This window comes from Arctopsyche grandis, chromosome 11 (genome assembly GCF_051622035.1).
Source record: "Arctopsyche grandis isolate Sample6627 chromosome 11, ASM5162203v2, whole genome shotgun sequence".
In the NCBI taxonomy this organism is placed as follows: Eukaryota; Metazoa; Arthropoda; class Insecta; order Trichoptera; family Hydropsychidae; genus Arctopsyche; species Arctopsyche grandis.
The window spans coordinates 8,553,081-8,576,917 of record NC_135365.1 but is presented as its reverse complement, the minus strand read 5'-3'; the positions used below and the strand labels follow the sequence as shown (position 1 = coordinate 8,576,917).

At 33.6% G+C, this 23,837-nt stretch overlaps 2 protein-coding genes across 3 annotated transcripts; one reads left to right on the top strand and one right to left on the bottom strand.

Annotated features, from left to right (window-relative positions):
- The first annotated feature begins 10,637 nt into the window (after positions 1 to 10,637).
- Positions 10,638 to 12,257, top strand: LOC143919024 (mitochondrial intermembrane space import and assembly protein 40-B-like). Of its 2 annotated transcripts, none has more exons than XM_077441183.1 (3): positions 10,638 to 10,732; positions 11,227 to 11,525; positions 11,595 to 11,737. In XM_077441183.1, the coding sequence occupies exons 1-3, from the start codon at positions 10,701 to 10,703 to the stop codon at positions 11,603 to 11,605; spliced, it is 342 nt and encodes a 113-aa protein (XP_077297309.1). In that variant the 5' UTR covers positions 10,638 to 10,700; the 3' UTR covers positions 11,606 to 11,737. The 2 variants fall into 2 exon arrangements, with proteins under 2 accessions (XP_077297309.1, XP_077297308.1); XM_077441182.1 differs by lacking the exon at positions 10,638 to 10,732 and adding an exon at positions 11,934 to 12,257 and having other exon boundaries at positions 11,387 to 11,525; positions 11,595 to 11,855.
- On the bottom strand, positions 12,252 to 18,896 carry Srr (Serine racemase). Its single transcript, XM_077441181.1, has 8 exons — positions 18,663 to 18,896; positions 17,166 to 17,236; positions 16,800 to 17,087; positions 16,553 to 16,715; positions 14,140 to 14,295; positions 13,935 to 14,071; positions 13,626 to 13,851; positions 12,252 to 13,389 (listed from the first exon to the last, which is right to left on the bottom strand). Exons 1-8 carry the CDS (start codon positions 18,786 to 18,788, stop codon positions 13,285 to 13,287), a joined length of 1,272 nt encoding a protein of 423 aa, XP_077297307.1. The 5' UTR covers positions 18,789 to 18,896; the 3' UTR covers positions 12,252 to 13,284.
- Positions 18,897 to 23,837: the final 4,941 nt, after the last annotated feature.

Genomic DNA, 23,837 nt, shown 5'->3' with positions numbered 1-23,837 from the left:
AGCTGACCGCGATTGAAAATAATTTATTCTGAGTGTAATCTTTAATGCTGTTGGTCAAACTTGGATATTGGTAACGCCAAGTTGATCGTTTCCTATCAGAGTTTGCCTATTTATCTGATTTCATTGTTGAAGCGACTCTATCAAATTGGCAAAAACCAGCCTACCCACCATGTCACCACTATTCGAATATGATTTCAAAAATGTATTATCTATAACATAGATGTCTTGCTAATATAATATTTGTATTCTATAATGTCACTGTGGCTAATATGTAAATAAATAAACAAAGTAATCATCGCTTTGTAACGAGAATAATCAGTTGATCTGGTCAGTCCGCAAAAAGTTATGCCAAAATATATGAAATCCCGTAAATATGATGTTCACAAAATAATGTACCACTGGTTTAATAGCGCTAATCACATGATTCTCGCGTTCACGCTAAAAGGCCTCGCCGTATGAATAAATCGTAAACAACAACCAATAAGATCTCACGACCCATCGACCAATGATGTCTCTATGCTGGGAGTACATGTGTATAAATATTCGGTGAATATGTGCCGTGATTCATTCAGAGCTGGCAGGCCGACGGATTAAGAACAATAAACTACCTATACCATAGCTGCTGCGTCTTTCACTCCAATCTCGGAAACCCCTCTACACGTCTATGCTACAATAATACGTTCCCATTTTTTTATTGTGTCGGAAACATCTCATTATACTGCAAGTCCAAGCCGAAAATTGTATTATTTTTGGTGTCAGCAGTTTACCAATTTTTGGATAACTTTTAGCATTAAAAAGCGATGGATGTATTATTTGTATAGGTTGGCTGGTTGGTTGAAATGAAATAAAATGTTGATTGTATAATATATATAGGTACTAGTATTGTGCCCGTTGATATGTCAACGGGTGGTTTTGGATAGGAATTGAACATGAACCATAGTCATAGCAGTTTCAGCACGCACCGCCTTTGCAGTTAATTCGCATCACCCCCTCACTCCACCTCCCACGCTGCTCCGTCATTCCATCCCCGCACACTCAACCAGCCGTCCGCATACAAATGATCATTTGTATGTATCTTCGTCAGTGGTCAAACGCAATCTTCTGCATTATTATGTACTTCCATGACTCTCCCGGCCGTCCACATACAAATGAGCAATGTATGTATATCTTTTCATGTACATATATATATGTATGTTCTTATCAGTGTTCACGGCGCGATCTCCTGCATTCTTATGAACTGACAGTTTTAATATTTATTTTTAATCTAAGAAAAAAAATACATACAAAAATCCATTCGGTTTTTATATATTACTAGCTGAACACGGCATGCGTTGCAATGCCACAATAACGCATGCAATTCCCATTCCCGTTCCCGTTCCCATTTGTCGGAAGAACGCAGGCAGCGAACACATTTGAAATTATTGCGTTGCAATGACACTCATTCCCGTTTTTGGGCGATATTTTTTCATATTAATCTTCCCGGACATACATACAACAAATCCTGAAAGTTCCATCGTAATCAGTTCAGTGGTTTAGGAGCCTATACGAGACACACACCAACACATTCAATTTTATATATGTAGATATATATTATTTACTTCTTTTTATTCGAAATACCTTATATAAATAAGAAGCTTGTCATTTTCTTTATGTATTTATGCATTTACATGTATTTATGTAAGATCGATCGAAATATTTATTTATTAAATCTAAACCTTGTATTGTATATACATATAAAAAACACAGTGGAAACGCAATTTCTCAATTTGATTACAATAAAAATATTCTCCGATATTTAAATGTCAAAATTGTTTACACAATTTATGGTTTATTTACACATTTTTTCAAATATTTATTCAGAGTTGAAATCATTCGAAGAATTGCTTGTAGGAAAACTTTCGCACAGACTTCTCTATACATACATATATGAAATTTGCATTATCATTAATCTAATTGCATTTTAACGACATAATTATACAAAATATGACAATCGATCACGCTACTACCTACCTACATACAAACTCATCAACAATCTTATTTATTATAAGTCATTTATAATACTCGGGACCGAGAGCGTTTCATGCCGATGATATGTTAATTCAGCAATATTTTTCACTCATTTTGAATTTATTTTGCTCTTATCTCGATCATCTGCGAAACGTGTCAAGACCATCCGAGCATCCTCTTCCCCTTGAGACGTGGGTAGTTCAAAAAGATTAAGAAGGACTGGTTTTCTCTTTCATACACGCATACATACATACAAGTCACGGAATTCGCTTTTAAGAGCGTTGTCGGTCATCAATAACGTTTTCTGTAAATTCTATCGGCTCGAACGATCGCCTTGATGAATGTTGCATGTATATCTCCCTAGTAGAGAGTACGCTTATCTTTTATTCAAAACCCGCGTTTATGCACGACGATGTGTGTGTTCGTAGGCCAACGGACGAAGCTGAAAAAAAAACGTCTGAAAACTGAAAAAAAAATGCCCCGTCACTTTTCCTATTAAAATATTGGACGCATAAAAAAAAAGGCCGAGACTCGGAAGCGTTCGTTCGCTTATCTTTTTGCGAGCTAATTTTGATTGATTTACTATTGTTGCAATTTTTTCTTTTTGCACAAACTGGCGTATTAATCACCGTAGACAATCGATGTAAATTAAAATTTTCAAATTTTTATTTTTCGTTTAAGACATTGTTGAAAAAACTGAAGGCGAATCGATCGAAGCGAACATTTGCTCTCATACACAATATATCTCTCTGTATATGAGCTAATTTTATCTAATTTCCTGTATATAAAATGTAGAATTTTTGACATAAAATCTAACATACACTGTCCTAAATTATACATAAAATTAAAAATCATTAAAATGTTAACATTTGTTTAAGAAAATGTCTAAAAGATTGAACGCATATGTTTATTTAAAATTATTCAAAAATTTCATATTGAATGCACGTACATATATATGTATTATACGACCTTGATGTACTGTTAAATGCATATTTTAAAATGAATGAATTCGTACATAATGATATGCAAGCGTAACTGTTCATTTTTAGATGCGTGTTCTAATTATAAGTCATGTTTTAAATTAGATTGCAACTCGGTTATAATTGGCGCGAAAAAAAATAACAACATCGTCTACGCGCAAACTCGAAGCGTTCACACATGACGTCTGTGTGTGTGTGTGTATGTAAACACGCGCGCACAAACCCAAGCGACGATGTTTCAAATCGACAATTTCAAAGCTTTTCTTCGGAAATAATTGACAGATTGACGTAACATTAAAAGCGAACGACGACTTAAAAGCATTGCGTCAATCTTCATTACCACCAATCGAAATCACTTATCAAAACCACACCGACACACACACACACACACACACACACACACATATTCATAAGGAAAACTTTAGATAACAGTGAATGTGTGAATAAAAGATTTGTTTTTTAATAATAAAAGATTTTTGTTTTATTTTTCGTATATAAAAAAAACAATAACGACTTTTTTGTTTTAATCAGTTTTCCATATTATTTACTATTTAACATTAGTTATTAAGCGTATGATTTTCTATGACTAGTCTGTACACATATATAAATTATACATTATCATATATATATATATATATATGTATATATATATATAATAATAAAAATGGTTCTTTCAAATATTAATTATTATTAATCGGTACATTATCATCATCATCTCACTACTGCCCCAAAAATTTCAAAGCAGATTTCAAAAAAATATTAAAATTAAATTCACGAAAAATCGTTGCGGAAATCCGACACCACGGACAATTGATCGCAATGATTCATACCTTCACATAATATTTTTGACACTGATAGATGGAAGCCACCTTCGGACAACTTCCGCACGATCAATTCTCCGTACGCCGAAATCCACGACACACATTCAACATTACTGCACCCATGCACACACACACACACACACATCGGAATAATATACTGATTAATTTAATATTTATTAAATTTGCGTACAAAAAGCCCGTATTCGTCGCATCACACTCGAAATTTTCTCTTCTACTATGGAATTTTCACATTTTTCTCTTTTAAATACAATATACAATACACATGAAGCACGCTTTGGGATGTCGCACTCACATAACTACAAATCACTATATATATAAATATCATCTCCACGTAGAAATTTTTCAGATTATTTTATATGTGATGGGGGGAATTTTCCGGATCGTACGGTTTTGTTTCAAATCCTCCCCGAAAAACTATACGGATATAATATATATTATATTATATATACATATATATGTAACGGGGGAGATACACTATCACAGGAATTAAATATATATTTGAATTTTTAGACCGCCTCGTAGCATTGGAGCTGTAAGGGCAGGGGCGGAGGAGGCAGGTATGGTGGTTCTAGGTGCCAGGCGCAAGGTGGAGGAGGCGCCTGGTGGGTGGGGCGGCCTCTGTAGGGCTCCCAAGAAGGCGGCTGGCGCCTCCTGCCAGGAAGGTTGTTCTCGAAGGGCCTCCGCCTCTGGCGCTCCAGGTTCCGGAAGTGGCAGGGGTGGATCATGAGCAGGGGTTCGACGTGAATCCCGGCCGGTGGTTTGGTGCACTCGGGCAGTTCGTACTCGACGGAGCAGTCCACGTGCAGGGGCTGAGAATAGTCCTTGTGGGGGTCGGGGGTGTTGGCCCCCCCATCGTAGGGGTAGCGCCCCGCCATCAGTGGGGGCGGCAGGGGTAGCGCGGCATGCCGCCCCGACGCCTGAGCCGCCCGCCGCTCTGCACGACACTGAACACTCCACAACAGCCACAGTCCACAGTCCACAGTCGACAGTCGACACTCGACACCCGACACTGAACACTGAACTCTGCCCGCCCTAGTCGCCTCGCCTCGCCTCGCCTCGCCTCGCCTCGCCTCGTCTCGCCTCTCCTCGGCGCTCGATCGTACGAGGCTCCTCCTCCTCTACTCTACTCGTACTCTCTGACTCCGACTCTGCCCACTGGTCCCAGAGTCTCCCCATGTTCGCAACCTTTTCTCAAAGCCAACGCTCGAAAAAACTCACGACAACTTTGCACAATCTATTTTGGGCCCTCACTTCAAATTATTTATTTATTTAAAGTTTGGACCGTTGTAGCATTACAGGAATTCCTAATGCGCCACAATGGTCAAAAATATAACAGAAAAGACAAGAAACAAAATAACAAATTAGACATAACAAAAACAAAACATATATATACACAAACAACTAAAAATAATAATTATTATTATTATATATCGTTTATCGTCTTGAATTCATTCTATGTTTACAAGGTTTTTGTATTTCGTAATATTCTTTCTCGATTATGATTTTCAAGTTATGAATTCTATAAGTCCTCACCAGATAGAGTTTCAAAATTTGTCATCCGGACTGACCGAAACCAATCACGACAAGCAAATAATACACCACCACCACGTCGATCTACTCTATCGCGACGATGCAGCCTCCAGGAAGAATCAAAAAGTTCAGCATCAAAAAATGATGAAGTCAACCATGTTTCCGTTAGTGCTACCATATCATCACAAATATGTAGTAGAAACAGCTGAATTAAACGCAGCCAGCTTTGTCCTGAGACCTCGTGCATTTTGGTAATAAATTACCAATTTTCGGTCTCCCAGTTTGGCGCGTGACTTTCTTTGAGACGAGAAATGGCAGTTTTGATTGAGCCAACGGAGGTTGAGCCAATGGAGACGAAACGGAAGAGGAAGCAGAAGAAGAAGCAGGAAATTATAAATACACACTTGTGGTTTTACCCGGCCTCGCTCGGCATTTGTAATATAAACTGTACTAAACTATGGTTAACATTTTATTTGATTAGTTTTGTTTTATTTAAATTTATTTATTTGAATATTCATTTGTTTTCTTACTAAATTCAAACTCTACACGAACCTAAACTTACACACATACATACGGGTCTACGTGACGAGACAGAATGTTAAATTACAGAAAACACAAATATCGGAAGGCAAAGATCGAAAATCGAAAGATCTTAAGTCGAAAGATCAAAAAAAAAAAATGGTGCATGGTAAACGGTACATACTCACTTAATTTGCGCGACCCTGCTCGCGTATTCTGCGCGCACACATTAATACGGGAGGAAAAGCCTGTTCCTCTTGTTCCTGTTGTATCCTGCTCGCGTAAATTAAGTGAGTATGTACCGTTTACCATGCACCTTTTTTTTTTGATCTTTCGACTTAAGATCTTTCGATTTTCGATCTTTGCCTTCCGATATTTGTGTTTTCTGTAATTTAACATTCTGTCTCGTCACGGAGACCGATACATACATACAAAGTCTCTTTCGAAATTATATAATATTAGACTAGTTGTTTTATCCGGCTTCGCTCAGTATTTGTAATATAAACAGCGTAAACATGGTGAATCTGATAGTAAATATTCATTTGTTTTATTTGAACCGATAAAAATATAATATTCAACCAATTGAATTGTCGTCATAGAAACTTTGTTTTGTTTACAAAGTTCCCGACCAAGATATGTACAAACTTACAAAGTCTCTTTCGAAATTATTATTATTATTACTATTATTATATTAGACTAGTATTTTTACCCGGCTTCGCTCGGTATTTGTAATTTATTTGAATAGTTTTATTTTATTTAAATTTATTTGCATATTCAATTTTTTTTTATAACATTGAACGTCAAGGAATCTACGACCCAAACAAACACACATACATACATACAAAGTCTCTTTCGAAATTATATATTAAGACTAGTGTTTTTACCCGGCTTCGCTCGGTATTTGTAATATAAAACGCTTAAACACGGCTTATCTAATAGTAAACATTTTATTAAATTTATTTGAATAGATTTATTTTGTTTAAATTTATTTGAATATTCATTGGTTTTTTTTTACTAAATTCAACTTCACGGACCCTACGAACCAAAACTTACATACAAACATATATACAAAATCTCTTTCGAAATTATATATTAAAGACTAGTGTTGTACCCGATGACCGCATGGGTGTTGGCATAATAAGTTATTAAATTAAAAAAATTAATTAGTTGGTCATGTGTTCGATCCCTACGTGGTCGATTTTTTTCTAATACCCTTTAAATATATTTAATTTAATATTTATATTTAATTGTTTAATATTTATATTTAACTACCCACCTACCTACATATAAACAATATAAAACAGAAAAATTAATTAATTAAATCTTCAATAGAAGGCGGTAAATTCTCTGCCAAGCGGAAACCTTAGTAGCGATCAGTATATATAGAAGTTTTTTCTTTTATTATTGTATTCGTATATTCGTTTTGGCAGTGGTTTAGCTGTGACGTACACATGTATGTCGAGTCGAAACGACTATTATAGTACGGCGAGCATTATCTCAGACAGACAGACAGACACACAAGTAAAAAAACAGGCCCCCACTTAAGTAAAAAAAAATGTTGTCATCGTTTTTTTAAGTATATGGTTTTTCATTACGATTTTACAAACCCATATTTTTTTATTTTTTTTCATTTATTTATTTAAAAATACTATGTAAAATAGGCATTAATAATATTTATTCTTGGCTTACGAACGTATTGTGGACAGTGATTAAAGCCCGCATTAAAGTTCAAAAAATTCGAAAAAAAATCTGCGAGACCCTTTCGTCGAACGTGGACACTGATAATAATTGTTGTAAATTTTGGTAGAAAAGGCCCATATTCGATTGCCCTAAACGCGCGCTTATTTTCCTGTATGATAAACCGCCGCTGCATACACGAAGTGTTAAAAGTCAAAAGCCATCTTCAAATAGACTCACCAGGTGTCACATGAAACTTTTAGCTGTCAAAACGTCAATATATCTAGAATCTTTAAAAAGCAGAATAAACGTATTACAGACCACCAGTATTTTTTTAGATATTTGTTAAAATGAAGAATAGTGGACAAAACAAAGCCGGTTGGGCTTACCTTCCACCTTCGTCAACACCGAAATGGAAAAGTGGACATAACGCGGGAAACACGCAAGGCTCGAAATGAAAATTTTCACGAATGGGAGCGCTCGAAAATATTCAAAACATGATTGAGATTTATTTTATTGTATTTTAATACATTATATACGTATCAGAATCGGTACTAGACATTTTTTCACCCGAAGCAAAAGGAAAAATTAGAGCCCCTTTGTAATTTTATTTTTATTTTTAAGTACCTATTTCTAAAGCAAAAATAAGATATTACACATTTAATAATTAAAGGAGGGCTTGATTATTAAATGTGTGAGTTATACTTTAAAAAGATACCCATTTTTAAAATAATAATTTCAGAAATAGAATATTGTTCTTATATTTAAAAAAACAAAATATTATCCTTATAGTTATAAACATTGAAATCGATTTATGTTCATAGATATGCTTCTATTATTCTCTAATTTTTAGTAATTTCGGTAATATTTAAATAATACCTTTTTAGAAAAAATGTCCTGGTTTTGAATTTGACAAAAGTCACTCACACCGACTTAATTTCTCTTCTTATTTCATATCCGAATAGACATAAACGTGAATGCAAACTCGAACAACGAAGTATCCAATATGGTGGCGAAGAAATGAAATACATAAACAATGGAACAAATAAAATAATACAAGAGCGCATGCTCATTGTCAGCGTAACGAACAGTGTTTGTGACAACTAAAGAACAGCGTGAAGTGTGCCGAAATAAGCCTTTCATATACACATGTTTACCATAATGGCCAGGTGCATCCATTTCTGCACTTGATAAAAAATAATTTTAGAAATCGATGAAGTGAAAAGATCACTTACCCCGAGATAATTATCAAGCTAATTATTTAGTATTTGAAGAGACGACAACGCGAACTCGAACAACGAACTAGCTTGTAATATAGGGTTGAAAACTATTACAAAAACAAAAGAACAATTGTTCATTATTAACCATTTTTTTCAAAATAACATAAGTACAAAATATATTTTTAATATAATATTTGCGTACATGGACAGATATGGGCTGACAGACCGCTGCGTATACACGTACGCACAGCATTCAATAAATACAATAGACATTCGCATAAATGAACTGCGCTCTATCAGTATCGCTTTTAGTATGTACCAATATGGAGTGACAGTTGTACACTTGAGTGGCTGAAATATGGCCAAAGCCTCAACAAACCGCGTATTGCGCAAACAAATTCGGCATGACCAAACTAGTCGAGTTGCCTGAATAAATTCTGACTGAAATGGAAAAAAAATCATATTATTAAAGATTAGTGTTAAATTATTCAATGGTTTGGCGCCGCTGTCCCAGACGAAGCGCACTTATGAATGGAAAATCTGCATTACTATGCTACTAGGGCTGTCCCGAAACGATATTATTTCCGGTTTAGTATTGCGCACGTAATTTGTACAATATCCGTTATTTTATTCTACAAAACGACAAACTCACTATATACATTTTAATTGTGAATTACATTATATCCCTACTATGCATAATGTTTTGTATTAAAATTTATTTTTCATGATAGAAATTAATATTCTACCTACCCACGCGTTGAAACTATCAACAATAAACCGGAAGTTGTTGTCATATATGTCATAAGCCTTATACTATAAGGATATACTTAAATTCTATCAAATAATTAGTTCATCGTCAGAAGACAATGGAAAATATAATATCGCTTCATGTTTGTACGTATAAATTATATAAAAGGGAAATGTTCAAAAAAAGCCATACTAACATAATACATACATATAAAATGAACTAAGCTTAATTAGTAATTATTTACTTTATAATATGTACCTATATTTTACTTGTTCGCTTGAATTATATTTGCAAATTACTATTGACTAATAATGAACTAACTATATATTTAGATTTTTTTAACTTGTAGCCATAGATATATAATACACATAGATGGGCCCTGACGCGAGATTTTGGTCGGAGATCTTGTCGTCACTAACTGAGGGGTGCTGGGGGTTTAACTAGCGAGGAAGTTGGGAAAAAAAAGGTTTTTTTCCCTACGACGCAGCGGTCGGCGTTTTTTTCACTTCCCCGCTAGTTAAACCCCCCGCACCCCTCAGTTAGTAACGACAAGATCTCCGCAATCGACCTTTCCTACTTAGAAGGTAACTACCTACTGAGAGAAAGTGTGCATGCGCCATGTATTTTGCATGCGCCAAAAGGGGAGACCAGTATAAAGCGTGAGGGCGGATCTATGTATTATACATCTATGCTTGTAGCTCAAATTTTCGTAATTGATTTGTTTGTACTATTATATGACATTTTATTATTAAAAAAACATTTAAACTGTGTATAATTCCTATCAAATATGTATTTATTTTGAAACATGAGCAAGTGCAGATACTATTTTATATAAAAAAAGCTCAAATTTCTACCTTATCCTTTCTTTGAAATAAATTAAAATAAAACAAATGATAAATGTTAAAAATAAATAAAATGAATATATATATATATTCAATACAATATTAAATTAATTATTTAAAGTCTAAAATTTTGATTTTAGTTTAGATAAAATTTTGATTTAGATAAAATTTGTCAGAATTACAATCTGACGTTTGCTCGGATGAGCGGTGGTTGCTTATGGTTCACAGCAGAGCGATCATTGTCTATGGTGCGGCCGGGTGCGGCGTAACCTCAAAGTCGAAGGTACAACATAGTGTCGTCTCGCAACTCAATTACTGGTGTTTTGTGCTAAATTATGACCTCTAATTGTTATTTAGACGTGTCTCTGTTAGTATTTTATAATTTTACACACTCTGGAACGCTAATTTCGTTCAAATTGATAACATATTTCTATCTCACTTACTAACCAGATTTTTCAGTTTATTGTAATAATTATTACTAACACACTGAATATTCCAGTTTTCATACCTAATTTAATAGATAACACCATTTAAAATGGTTACAAAAGCTTAAATGACACTTGATAGAATCTGACATAATCATAACCTTTAAATGTGTCATGTAATAGTTTGATAATTTTTCATACAAATGTGTATAGATTTTTTGCAACAATTACGGTATTAGCATTGTTTAACTTTTTTGTTATATTTCGTATATATTTCTGTCTAATACTATGAATATAAAAAGTAGAAATATTCATATTCCAAATACCTATATATTATTTGATACTAAAACCTAACTAAATATACTAACCCGTCTATATACTTTTGATTAATATTTTAAACTAACCAATAATATTGACGCAAACATGTTTGTTTCAGAGATTTGAATTCCGAGGTCGATCAAAGAATAACAGCGTCCAGTTTCAAACAGCATGTTTATCATTCTCTCTATTTACTATTCGGAGAAGTTGGCTCCAGCACTACTGTTGAATTGTTGAAATTCTATCAAGCGGAGAAGCGAGCAGTACTAAGTGTTCCGGAAGACTTTTTCGTCAGACTTTACAGTGCTTTAACATTAAATGGTGTATTCAACGGCATAGAATGTGCTTACAGAGTGCATAAAACGACTCGCGATTTATTGGACATAGATCCGGAATTGACGGACACTACTATTCAAGGTATGTATTTATTTAAATTTAAAAATTATAAGCATTTTTTATTATTTTTATCATACGATTATATTTCAGATTCAGAATAAGTGTATTATAATAGTCGATAAAGATGTCGATTCGATCTTCTTCTGGTCCTAACGATAAGGATCTGGTGATATTTGCCACTAAAGAAGACCATGCTGTCCCGAGTACTGTCACATTACCTGAACCGGAACCTTCCCCCGGTCTCATATTATCCAACGGTGATATAAATTGGAATTGTCCGTGCTTGGGAGGAATGGCTACAGGACCGTGTGGAGTCCAGTTCAGAGAAGCCTTCTCTTGCTTCCATTATAGGTATATTATGATTATTTAAATGCCTGTTTTGTTTTGTTTTTAAGTTTATTTTATCCTAATGTTTCATTTTGTTTTCAGTGAGGCTGAACCGAAAGGAAGCGATTGCTATGAGGCTTTTAGCACGATGCAGGAATGCATGACAAAATATCCGACTCTTTACAACCGTGAAAACAACGACGACGATGAGTCGGATCCGATGAAATTCGAAAACATGGAAGAAGCCGGTAGGAGTTCAGAACAAAGCGCCAACGAAAACTTAGAAAAATCTGTTGCTAAAAATTAAATATGTACAGACTTTCAAATTTAGAACGAGTGTTTTTTGAGTTTATACAAATTTGTTACATTTGTAGTGTTGTTAAATATAATTTTATATTACAAAATAAATAAAAATGTTTTAATTTTAATATATGTGCTATTTTATTGTCGTTTAGTTATTATATCACTTTATACAAATATTTAAAAATATACTTACATACGTTAGCATCAAAAGGTACATCTCTTCTTCTAATATATAATTTCGAAAGAGACTGTATGTTTGTTTGTTTGATTCGTAAATCCATGACGTTCAATTTAACAATTTAATACAATGTTTACCATTAGATTGGCCATGTTTAAGCGATTTTTATTACAAATACCGAGTGAAGCCGGGTAAAAACACTAGTATATAATATAATTAATAATTTTCGACACATTAAATGTAAAATTATAATTAACTAAACTTATACATAGTAAATAAGTAAACGTATCAAACCTTAATTAAATAAATTAATTAAACATTTGCTTTCTACCATTAAAAAATCGTCCCATCCGTCCCGTTTTTAGGTAGCCTGTCCCGTTGTCCCCAAGCACAGCTTCGGGACGTCGAAATGTCCCGTTTTCAAAAAGAGTATATTTATTGAATTATTATATATATATATATATATTATATATATATAATTATTGAATACATTTTATGCCTGCCCGGAACTAATGCACCCGTAGAAAGAGTCTTTTCAGAGATGAACAAGTTGTGGACGACCGAAAAAACCCAATTGCAAGTCGCAGTTCTTAAAGCGATGTTGTTAATTAAAATCAATTTTAAGAAATCCTGCCAAGAATTTCATTCTTATTTAAAAGCAAACCCAGTAATACTTAAGAAAATTTGTTCATCAGGAAAATATTAAACAACATAAATTTTTTATATTTATATTATTCATTGCTGTTGTTTTCTTTTCTTCATCAACATTCCTGTTCTTTTTATTAATAAATAAAAACTATGGAAAAATACGCCTTTTCTTGAATACACATACTATTACGTAAAAATTGGTAGATGTCCCGTTTTGAGGACAAAAATAAATGGTCACATTAATCATAACACAAGAATGAAGTATTCTATGTATACTTATATGATTACCTTAATAACTATAAATACAAGTATTCGTTTAAATATTTATTTGGAATTGCAGACAAAATTCACTTCTTCGTATTTCTCGTTCAATAAATTTTTTAATATTTCTGAATGTTCCGGTCCACGAGTTTCACATACGACTTTCACCTAAGTGACAAAAATAAATTAAGTTTAATTAAAAATACATTACACTACTCCCTACAAAAATAAATTTATATGTAAGTTTGCATGTTTGCTTAAGATGTAATTTATATTTTCTACTCATTGAATGTAGAGCTACTCTCCTCATATATATTACAAACACATCAATCAGTGATGTGTCGCCTTGAATAATATGATATTAGATAAGTGTATCTTTTTACATTAATTAAATATAACGTTACCTGTACGCTGAATATGTCAGATATGACCCACGCTCTTTCGTGCATTATATCCTTAATAGATACACCTATTGACGAAAGCGTTTTGCACAGTTCAGTTATTCCACCGGGTCGGTCACTAACAGTCACCTTAAACTTGATAAGGCGACCTTCGGCCGCAAGACCTCGTTCCAAGCACCGTCCCAAAACTGTCGAATCGATATTTCCACCAGATAATATGCAAACCACTCTGAAATTCCAAGTTACAATTCAGTCGATATTTAAATGGTCGAGTTTAATCAATGATTTTATTTATTATTTATTTGTTTATACTTTTTTCCAACGAGCTCCGGCACCATTCCTGCCATGATAGCGGCTATCCCAGAAGCACCGGCTCCTTCCACGACGCATTTTTCAGTTTCGACTAGTTTCAAAATTGCTCGAGCAATCCAGTCTTCTTTCACTACAATCTACGAATGCCAAATAGTATTTGTAACTTTTATCAAAATTAAAACGCATTCAAAAAGTAAAGGCTCACCATTCTGTCCAATAATGGTGCTACTGTAGCATAAGCATTATATCCGACTAATGGAACAGCTAAGCCATCAGCTAATGTTGACATTATTTGACTAGCTTCTGGATAGCCTTTGCTGATAGCGGCAGTCATGCTCGGACATTTTTCAGATTCTACACCCTGTAAATTGATAAATCGATACATGTTCTGAAAATTTTTTTAGACATTGCTTAGTGTGTCGAAATATAAATAGACCATTTCGTTTTTGTTCCAAATTGACCCATTTTCATTTCAAATTACCCCTTTTCAATGTCAATTTTAAATGAAAAAGGTTTAATTTTAAATGAAAAAGGGTCAGTTTGAAATGAATAAGATATAGTGTGAAAGCGATAAAGTCATAGGCGTTTAAACAATTAAAATCTGACACAACGAGTGGGTGGCGGAAAGTCAAACATATGTATAAGGCTACTAGCTATCAAACGTCACCGGTAATTGGATTATTAGTCACATTGCGATGGTCACAAAGACAATTTTTGATATGAAAACCGCGAATGCGGAATATTTGGCACTCGAGTTTTCGTTAGTGTGATAGTTATCGTTAGTATGATGGACTTTTCAGGTGCCAGATGTTCCGTTTTAGAGATTTTAGTGACTTTTGGGGGAGCGCTTTGTGACCAATGATCACCAAACACGTCACCATCTTCAAAAATTTCGCAAACTTAGACGTGTTTATTACGATTATTTTTCACCATTGAACTATCAAAATCGATTGATATTTCCATCGTTGACCAAACCGCGCAAAATGGCCAAGTTTCAAAACGATCGGAAGAATGTAGAACTTTCAGCTAAATCCTTTGCGAAGTGAAACATAGAAAAGCCTTGTTATAATAAGGTCAAGTAAATTTGGAATGAAATACGTATATTATAGTACTATTCTATCTGCAAGATATCAAAGCAATTGGAACAAAATATTGTCAACAATACTTTCATCAACTTCCTTCAGAAGATGTTATTATTCTCAGCTATAAACTGAAAATCATCATCTCAAAACCAATGAGAAAGTAAATAAGAGTTTGTTTAAATTTGAATACTTGAAGATAAAACCAATTTCCTGTTTCTAACAATAAATAAAAGTTTATTTATATCCTAAAACTCGTTAATGAAACCAGGGTATTTATGAAGATTAGTGCGTCATATGTGTTAATTTTTTAAGTGATAAAAGTTATTTTTAAAATAAACAAAAATATTTTTTCAATAAATGTATGTATGTAAATACGTACAACGTTAATGATAATGATAGTAAGGTTGCGGGGGTTCTTTATTTTGATAAGATTTGTATTTTTCTCTAAATATACGCGCTTAAATATAAAATTATCTTAATGAATATGTGGATTTGTGTACATTAAATGTACTTCGTCATTAAATACATTGTTGTTTCGTTTTAAAAAAATATTATGATAGATATTTATAATGAATTTTGTCTTGTATGCTAGTTTTAATATAAATAATCACAACATATTACATTATAAAGTTGCAGATAATGATTTATGAGCTACATACATACATACATACATATATATGTAGGTCAGATTACATTCTACATCTTAGAAAGAATACATTCTACGACTTAGAAAGAATAAAATTAGAATATGTGACTTTTGTCCAGGCGCGTAAGTACTATACCGCATGGGCATGCGGTGCATGTGGGCCTTTTAGATTTAGGGACCCAAAGGGTTTTTAAATAAAAATACTATACATTTTTCAAATAAAAGTCGAAAAAATTTCTTAAAATTATTCATAAGACTAATGGAAGCACTAGGTAAGAGTTTATACTCCAAATTGCGACTTGAATTTTCTCGATTTTTTACTCCTCACGACATTCAAAAGTTTTCCGTTATGGTACAATAATAATAATTGTCTGCAATAATATATAAACCCGATGTTAAATTTAAAAAAACATATTGGTTAGTAAAATATTTTCGTTTCTTTGTGTATTGTGAATCTTCAGATTTCTTTCAGAAACGCCAGAGATACGTTCTCGTATTTGATATCATTCGAGATTTTCGGATAGTTATTTTATTTTAAATGAAATATTCGATAATGTGATTTACTATAGTTTTTTTTTTCAAATTAATAAAATACTATAAAAGAAATTCGATGAGTCAACTCATTCTCAGTGAATTACCAATATTATCGATTGAACATGCAGAAGCTTCTAAAATGTCTTTGAAATATGTAATTGCAGAATTTTCGAATTGGAAGGCAAGGAAAAAGAACATTTAAACAATGTTATTTAGTTTTAATAAGAAAAATACTAAAGGGGGAGGCCTTTTGCTATCATTTTCATGCGGGCCGAATTTTTCTAGTTACGCCACTGGTAAAATACTACTTACATATATTTTAACATACTACATACCTACATAAGGATACTACTTACATATATTTTAACATTAGGTTGAAGATGCTTTACAGCCGTTGCGATTCCAGCTATTAGACCTCCACCTCCGACTGGAACTATGACTGCATCGAGATCCGGGACTTCGTCTAATATTTCCAAACCAATGGTACCCTGACCGGCCATAATATGTGGATGATCATAACTATAATATTTCAAAAAGAAGATTATAATATACTACATTTTTTATTGTTTAAAAACTTCTATTTACTTTAAATGTGTCACTAACCCGTTGACATACATCAACCCCTTTTCTACTGATAACCTCATAGCGATAGATTTCGCTTCCGACATGTTCTGTCCATCGACAATGACAGCCGCATTGTAATCTTTACATTTTTGTATTTTCATAATTGGGGCAACGATCGGCATGACCACTGTGACTGGAATTCCTAGTCGTTGTCCATGATAGCAAAGGGCTTGAGCGTGGTTACCTAACGATGCAGATATCACTCCAACTTGCTTTTGTTCTTTCGTCAGTAGAATTAAAGTGTTTAGAGCTCCTCTTTCTTTGAAACTGTCGTATAAATTTCCTTGTTATATTATGCAATATACATACATATGTATAATGAAAATGAAATTTTTAAACATTTACCTTCCGGTACATTGAAGAAAATCATTTTTTAAGTAGATTTCTATATCTGCATCTTTCGACAAGTGAGATTTCTGAAATGTAAATTGTACATATTATACATACATACATATTTGATAAATATTGGCGAACCATAAAAACAGACATAAATTTCCGGTTAAATGATAGATATAATACCAGGGGCGGCTCGTGATATTAAAAATAGGTGGGGCATGATGAAAAAAAAAGAACTATTTACATATATTTTTAGTACAGTGAGGTTGAACTAAGAAAATACTGTGAATTGTAAGAAGAATAAAAAAAATATTGTGAAATTAAACAAAAATAATTTTTATTTATATATGAACATTAAATAGACAAAACTATCATTATAAAAATATATTTTTTCACAAAATCAAATATAAATCATTTTTACCAATACACGAACAAGAAAAAAAAACGTTCATTACAATTTTTATTTATATATGTAAATATTCCGCCTTCAAATTAACAAACATACCTTCCAAAATATGTTTCAAATGTCGAAAAACGTTAACGGTGTCGTATATTTTTCGAATCGAATCAAGAATATAAACGACGGGGGCACACGTATCTTGCCCCAAAGAGACCTTTTCACAGTGAACTAAAAGTGACCTTCTGAATACGGCAATACGGCTCTTTTCTCTTTACCTCCAACTTCAACTCCAACTCCAACTCCAACGGAAGTTTGACCAACCAAACAGACCACTTGCTAGCGTCAGAGTAGCAGGAAAACTGACGCTGGCGACCACGGGACCGTAGCATGTAGGCGACTGAACATTGCTTTAATCTTGACTATCAATCAATTGAATTGAATCACCGAAAATATACTTTTTTTATTAGGAGAAATGTGTGTCGGGCACTGCCTCAGTTGCCCATAAAGACGAGCCGCCACTGCATACATATTTGATTAATTAATTAGAAATTGTAATAACTAAAGGGCGGATAGGGAGTGTGCTTTTTTCAGGAATCGGGGTGGTTTGGCTCTATTTACAAAGCTGGAGTGCAAAAAAAAAAAAGTTCGGCGAACCTTTAACAAAGTACGGCGAACAATTGAACAATGAACGACGCGCTTTGGGTCCGCTCACTAGTAATAACTTGTATAAGTAATAATTTCCGGTTAAATGATAAGTATAAATATATAATATGTTGTATTATTTGGCGTTCCAAATTCATCATGAAAAAAAAATCTTGACTATAGACATGATATATATATACATATATTTGGTTTAACTGGAAAATGATTATTTTAAAAATAAAATTCAATGATAAATATAGAAAAACTAATTACATGCATACAAATTAATGGATATATGTAAATCGTACCATATTAAAAAATAATTGGTCCATAAAAATTAATATAATAACAAGCTTGTAATAGAAAAACAAAGAATATAATATAATCAAAAAAATTAATTAATGCTGAATAAAGGTCAATCATTTTTGTACGTATCGACGATTATAATAATAAAAAAAACTCACCACACAAAGAGTTTTAATGATCCCACTCTTTATCCTGAAAGCTGCTGAAGAAACATCTTCGAATGTGATTTTTTGTGGATGGATTGCATCGCACATTGGATCGTCGAAACCGTTTTCTTGCACCATTATATTTAATAAATAAATTCAAGAAAACAACAGTGAATTTCGTATAACTTTTAGTCGTGATAAATTAACGTGAAACTATGACGATTGCCTCGATAGCATTGAACGGCTAATTCACGAAAGCTTGCCTTTTATCTATATTGCGATTACGAATGGGTGAAACTCGGGACAAATGAGACGTTCTAATATGTCCTGTCATCTTATTTACTCTATGATGTACATAAACATAATATAAATTTAAAAAATTCAATTGATGCTTTGGAGTTGGCCCAGAATATATACGTATGTATGTAAATATGTGTAGTTTAAGTAAAAATTATATTTATAAGTATATAAATTAAATTCTTAAAGATATCTACAGTTCTTATGTATGTATATATGATGAAAATAATATAAGCTTTCAATTATTTTTTAAATAATACGATTATATTATATTTAATAGGAATACTTTTTCTTAAGTAACATTCATCCTAATTATTTTAATCATTTGTATGTATGTAATTTCATGGGTGCGTATTCATCAAAGTCAAAGGTTAAAATGTTTGATTGTCATAGAGTAAATTATCAATTTTAAATATATGTATGTAAGTATCTTATTTACATATTTTCTTTGCGAAAATATGTGTATACCAAATATCGTAATTTTTATCATTTTAAAAATATTTATTTATTTACATGATGAAAGTCGTACGACAATATTTATTCTACTACTATTTTTGGTGACTAATTATAATCAAATACGCGATCTTGCTATGGATAATACTTTTAATTAAATCAAAATATTCATTACTCCCAATTTAACCTAAATGGGTAAAGAATTTCAATTTGAAAAATTTATTTGGTTAGTGGGTAAACAAATTTTAACTAGTTTTGATTAAATTACCCGCGGGTAATTAATCACTGACCTAAGGTAAAAGTTTCAATTAAAAGTCTAATGCAGTGGTTCTTAACCGGTGCACCGCGAAAAAGATGATATTGTTACGTATACTAAAATAAGAGGTTAGTAAAGAGCCGCCGGTTAAGTGCAATCGGATTAAGCCGAGGCGCATCCGATTAGACCATTACAATTGGTTTCAAGGATTATCTACAGGCTTAAGTGCAAGTCGGCTAAACAATGAATGCGGCGATAACGGTACTCGGTCGCATTCCCATGGAGTTCTCAGAAGTGACCCATACCGTGGGTCTGAGTGTCGTGGTAATACATATCCGAGTACGTGACCATAACAATAGGTAAACAAATCGGAAGTCGAAGATGTCCTGAGAGACCTATCCCTTATAAGGCGATACTTAGGCGATATCAAGACAATCTGAACTGAGCACTGCCAGTGTGTGTATCTCCTTAATCACCAATAAATGCTGTGACATGACTTTGGCCTTTTACTTGGATCCTCCATCCACCCCTATGCATATAAACAGAAAAATCCGCGAAATAATAAAAATTGGATTCGTTCGTTTCATAAATGAAAACAAATTAGTGAATCAATATCTATGCTGCAAAGATATTACAGGGCATACGACTGGACAAGATGCTTTTGATTCTATTTCTTAATATTTAGAACAATTTAAAATATCATGGGAGTTATGTGGAGGAATTTGTATGGATGGTGCTACGTCAATGGTAGGCTCATTTAAAAGATTTGCTACCCTTGCAAAGACAAGAAACCCTAATATTATATCTACGCATTGTTTTTTACATAAAGAATCTCTAGTTTCGAAAAAAATACCAGTAGCACTAAAACCTGTACAAGTTCTAAATATGGTAAATTTCATCAAATCAAGACCTTTAAAAACACGCATTTTTAAAAAACTTTGCATATCTATGGGAGCTAAGTAGGAATGTCTACTTTTTACAGGGTTTTGATTTTATTTCTACAGGGTTGTTACTTTATTATTCACACTGAAGTCAGGTGGTTATCTAGGAGTTATAGAACTTAATAATAAATTGTTAATCTTTGTCCGAAATGAAGGTATGGATGATTTTGTAAAATGTCTTCAGAATGATGATTGGGTGTGCTAAAATGACATATTAAGCAGATATTTTTAATTACTTAAATAACGTTAACACAAGCGTTCAATTAAAAAACGAAAATTTTTTGATATTTTTTAATTTTGAATCTCATTTTAGAATTTAGAGATTGTTTAACTCTTATAAATACCTAAAAAATATGAAAAAGGGATGAACTCGAGTGTGCACATAGGATATTTTTCTAGGGGCGGTCCAACCTAGATTGATCTGGTAATGTATGTTTGGTATTAGCTTATTAAACAATTGCATGAGGACCATTTCATATTGTAAATAAACTATAAGGTCAAAGAACGAAGATCCGGTACTCATATATGTATGTAAATGCGTACATCGTTTATGACAATAATAGTAAGATTGCGGGGAGGGTGGGGGGTTCTTTGTTTTTATAAGATTTGTATTTTTCTTTTAATATACGCGCTTAAATACAAAATTATCTAATGAATACATATGTGGATTTGTGTGCATTAAATGTACTTCGTCATTAAATACATTGTTATTTTGTTTTAAAAACAATTTATACCTCTTTGTGGGTACACATTCTGAAAACGAGGGTGAGAAAATTTTCGATTTTTATTTTATTTTTCTTTCGCAATTTTTTCTTTCTTTCGAATATTTATCGCTCCCCTGTGTGCGCGCCCGGATGAGCTAAATGCAAAAAAGACGTTATTTATTTAAAATTAAACAAAATTAAAATAATCATTATGAAATGATTCTTGAGAGTCGTAGTTCGGCTTTACACGGGCAGGATGGATTAGACCGGCACCGCGCCTGCGCTGGGTACTAGACACTGTATTGTATGGGTATGCAATGTTTCAGACGGGTCGGATGAATCCTAACCGGTGAATTCATCCAGCCCGTCTGAAACATAGCATACCCACCAGTAGCGGCTCGTGAAAATTCATAGTGGTGGGGCTGCAGAGATAAATCAGGCTGTAGTAGCTCGTTAACCAAACCGGTGATCGAATGAAAACAAAAATAGCATGCATATGTACTATACTGGGAGGTCTGCAGCCCGCAACCTATGTAAACGACAAAAATAGCATGCATTTGTACTGTATTGGGGGGGCTGCAGTCCCGCAGCCCATATGGACGAGCCGCCACTGATACCCACCCATACAACACAGCACCTATTAAGGTCTGTTCATACCTAGTCAGCACGTACCGACGTCAGCAGGTATCCGGCCGTACGAAAAGTATTCTTTGGTACATTTTGTATGGATATATTCATACCAACCGTCACGTTTACGCCACGGCAAGCTTACAGCAGTACCCGACATTTCCTGTTCATACCTTACAGCAACATCCGTCAACGTATCGTATCCGTTTTTTTTGGCATTTATACACGCGAATTACGTGCCATAAGTCAGCCGCTTTGCTGTTTTGGACCAATTATCGATAGTGACAGTTGACAGCTGTTCAATCTTTCGACATGGTTTTGACGCAAATATTTAAAAAAAAATTAAATTTTTTACGGAAATATTTAAAAAAAATTTGTCCATCATCCACAAGCTCCTTATACAGTGTGCAAAACTCTCCTTCGGTTTTTCTATTTTTTAACATGGGATGCACATCAAAACGTCTCCGTGCTTTTTTATTGCCTTCTTGAGCTTCTTTTTCCAATAACAACGCGATTATACATATTTTTTTGTTCGATAAACGCCGAAACATTTTTGCTGACTTGTATTCTGACGCGTAGCTACGAATGCACGTGTATGCATTCATATTGCAAGTACTCGACAATACGACGTAAGCAATATTGTGCCGTATCGTCATGGCCTGTAATGTATAAGTAAGCCGATTTTGCCTTGCACTCGGCCAAAGTGTTGTGAACGTGACGTGACCGCGACGTGTAGGTAGATATGAATAGAAATGTAATAAAATGACATATTTGAAACGGAGTCGTGCAGTGCTGTTAAGTATGAACAGACCTTTAACCGGCGCAGGCACGGTGCCGGTCTAATCCATCCTACCCATGTAAAGCCAGGCTTTAGAGGGCTGGACACCAGCGCCTTGTTCATACAAACGTATTAGACTTCTCCCTTCCTCAATTATGGCACTAGAGAAATTATGTTTTAATATGCTATGGATATCCACCATTGGCATGCATCTGCGCTTTTATTTTTTATAGGAGCTATGAGCCGCCCAACATCTATAAAATCACTTATTTTTTACATCCACGAAAAGAGTTCAGCGAGCTTATTTAACGGTCGATTTTAAAAATTGGTCCAGTTTCTGGGGAGAAAATTGGAGAATACGAAACCCCGATTTTGTCGATTTAAAATACGTATTATCTGGTCGAAGCGTAACTGTCGCATTCATTCAATATATATATATATATATATATATATATATATATATATATATATATATATATATATATATATATATATATATATATATATATATATATATATATATATATATATATTGATATATATTGTCGCATTCACACAATATATATATATCGAAGAAAGGAACGGCAAGCTACTGGACCGGATCTGATTCCTGCCGAATTTCTCAAGTTATTGGATGACGATAACATAGAAGATCTAACAAAACTCTTCAATAAAATATATTTATCAGGCGAAGTACCTAGCGATTGGTTACAATCCATATTTATCCCATTGCCCAAAAAGAGTAACGCGAGGACGTGTAGCGTTTTCAGAATAATTAGCCTAATGAGTCACACATTGAAGATCCTACTAAAGATAATACAGGGCAGAATTTACTCACGGTGTGAAGAGGCGATTAGCAGAGAGCAGTTTGGGTTCAGACAAGGCTTGGGTACCCGAGAGGCCCTTTTCTGTATGAAAACACTACTCCAAAGATGCAGAGAAGTCCGTAAACTTGTGTACATCTGCTTTATAGACTTTGAAAAGGCCTTTGACCGTGTCCAACACGCTCGCCTGATGGAAACATTAAAAAATATTGGCCTGGATGACAGAGATGTCAGATTGCTACGAAATATTTATTGGAATCAGACTGCAGTAGTACGTGTCGATGATCAATTCATTGATGAGATTCCT

What these genes read in the sequence shown, in the direction of transcription:
- LOC143919024 (XM_077441182.1), top strand. Translation starts at nt 11,629, where the DNA reads ATGTCGATTCGATCTTCTTCTGGTCCTAACGATAAGGATCTGGTGATA. An exon ending in TTCTCTTGCTTCCATTATAG is followed by an intron (nt 11,856 to 11,933) that starts GTATATTATGAT and finishes TTTTGTTTTCAG; the next exon opens with TGAGGCTGAACCGAAAGGAA.
- Srr (XM_077441181.1), bottom strand. Translation starts at nt 18,788, where the DNA reads ATGGTGCAAGAAAACGGTTTCGACGATCCAATGTGCGATGCAATCCAT. An exon ending in TCATTAAAACTCTTTGTGTG is followed by an intron (nt 17,237 to 18,662) that starts GTGAGTTTTTTT and finishes TTTACATTTCAG; the next exon opens with AAATCTCACTTGTCGAAAGA. An exon ending in CTGACATATTCAGCGTACAG is followed by an intron (nt 13,390 to 13,625) that starts GTAACGTTATAT and finishes TTTGTCACTTAG; the next exon opens with GTGAAAGTCGTATGTGAAAC.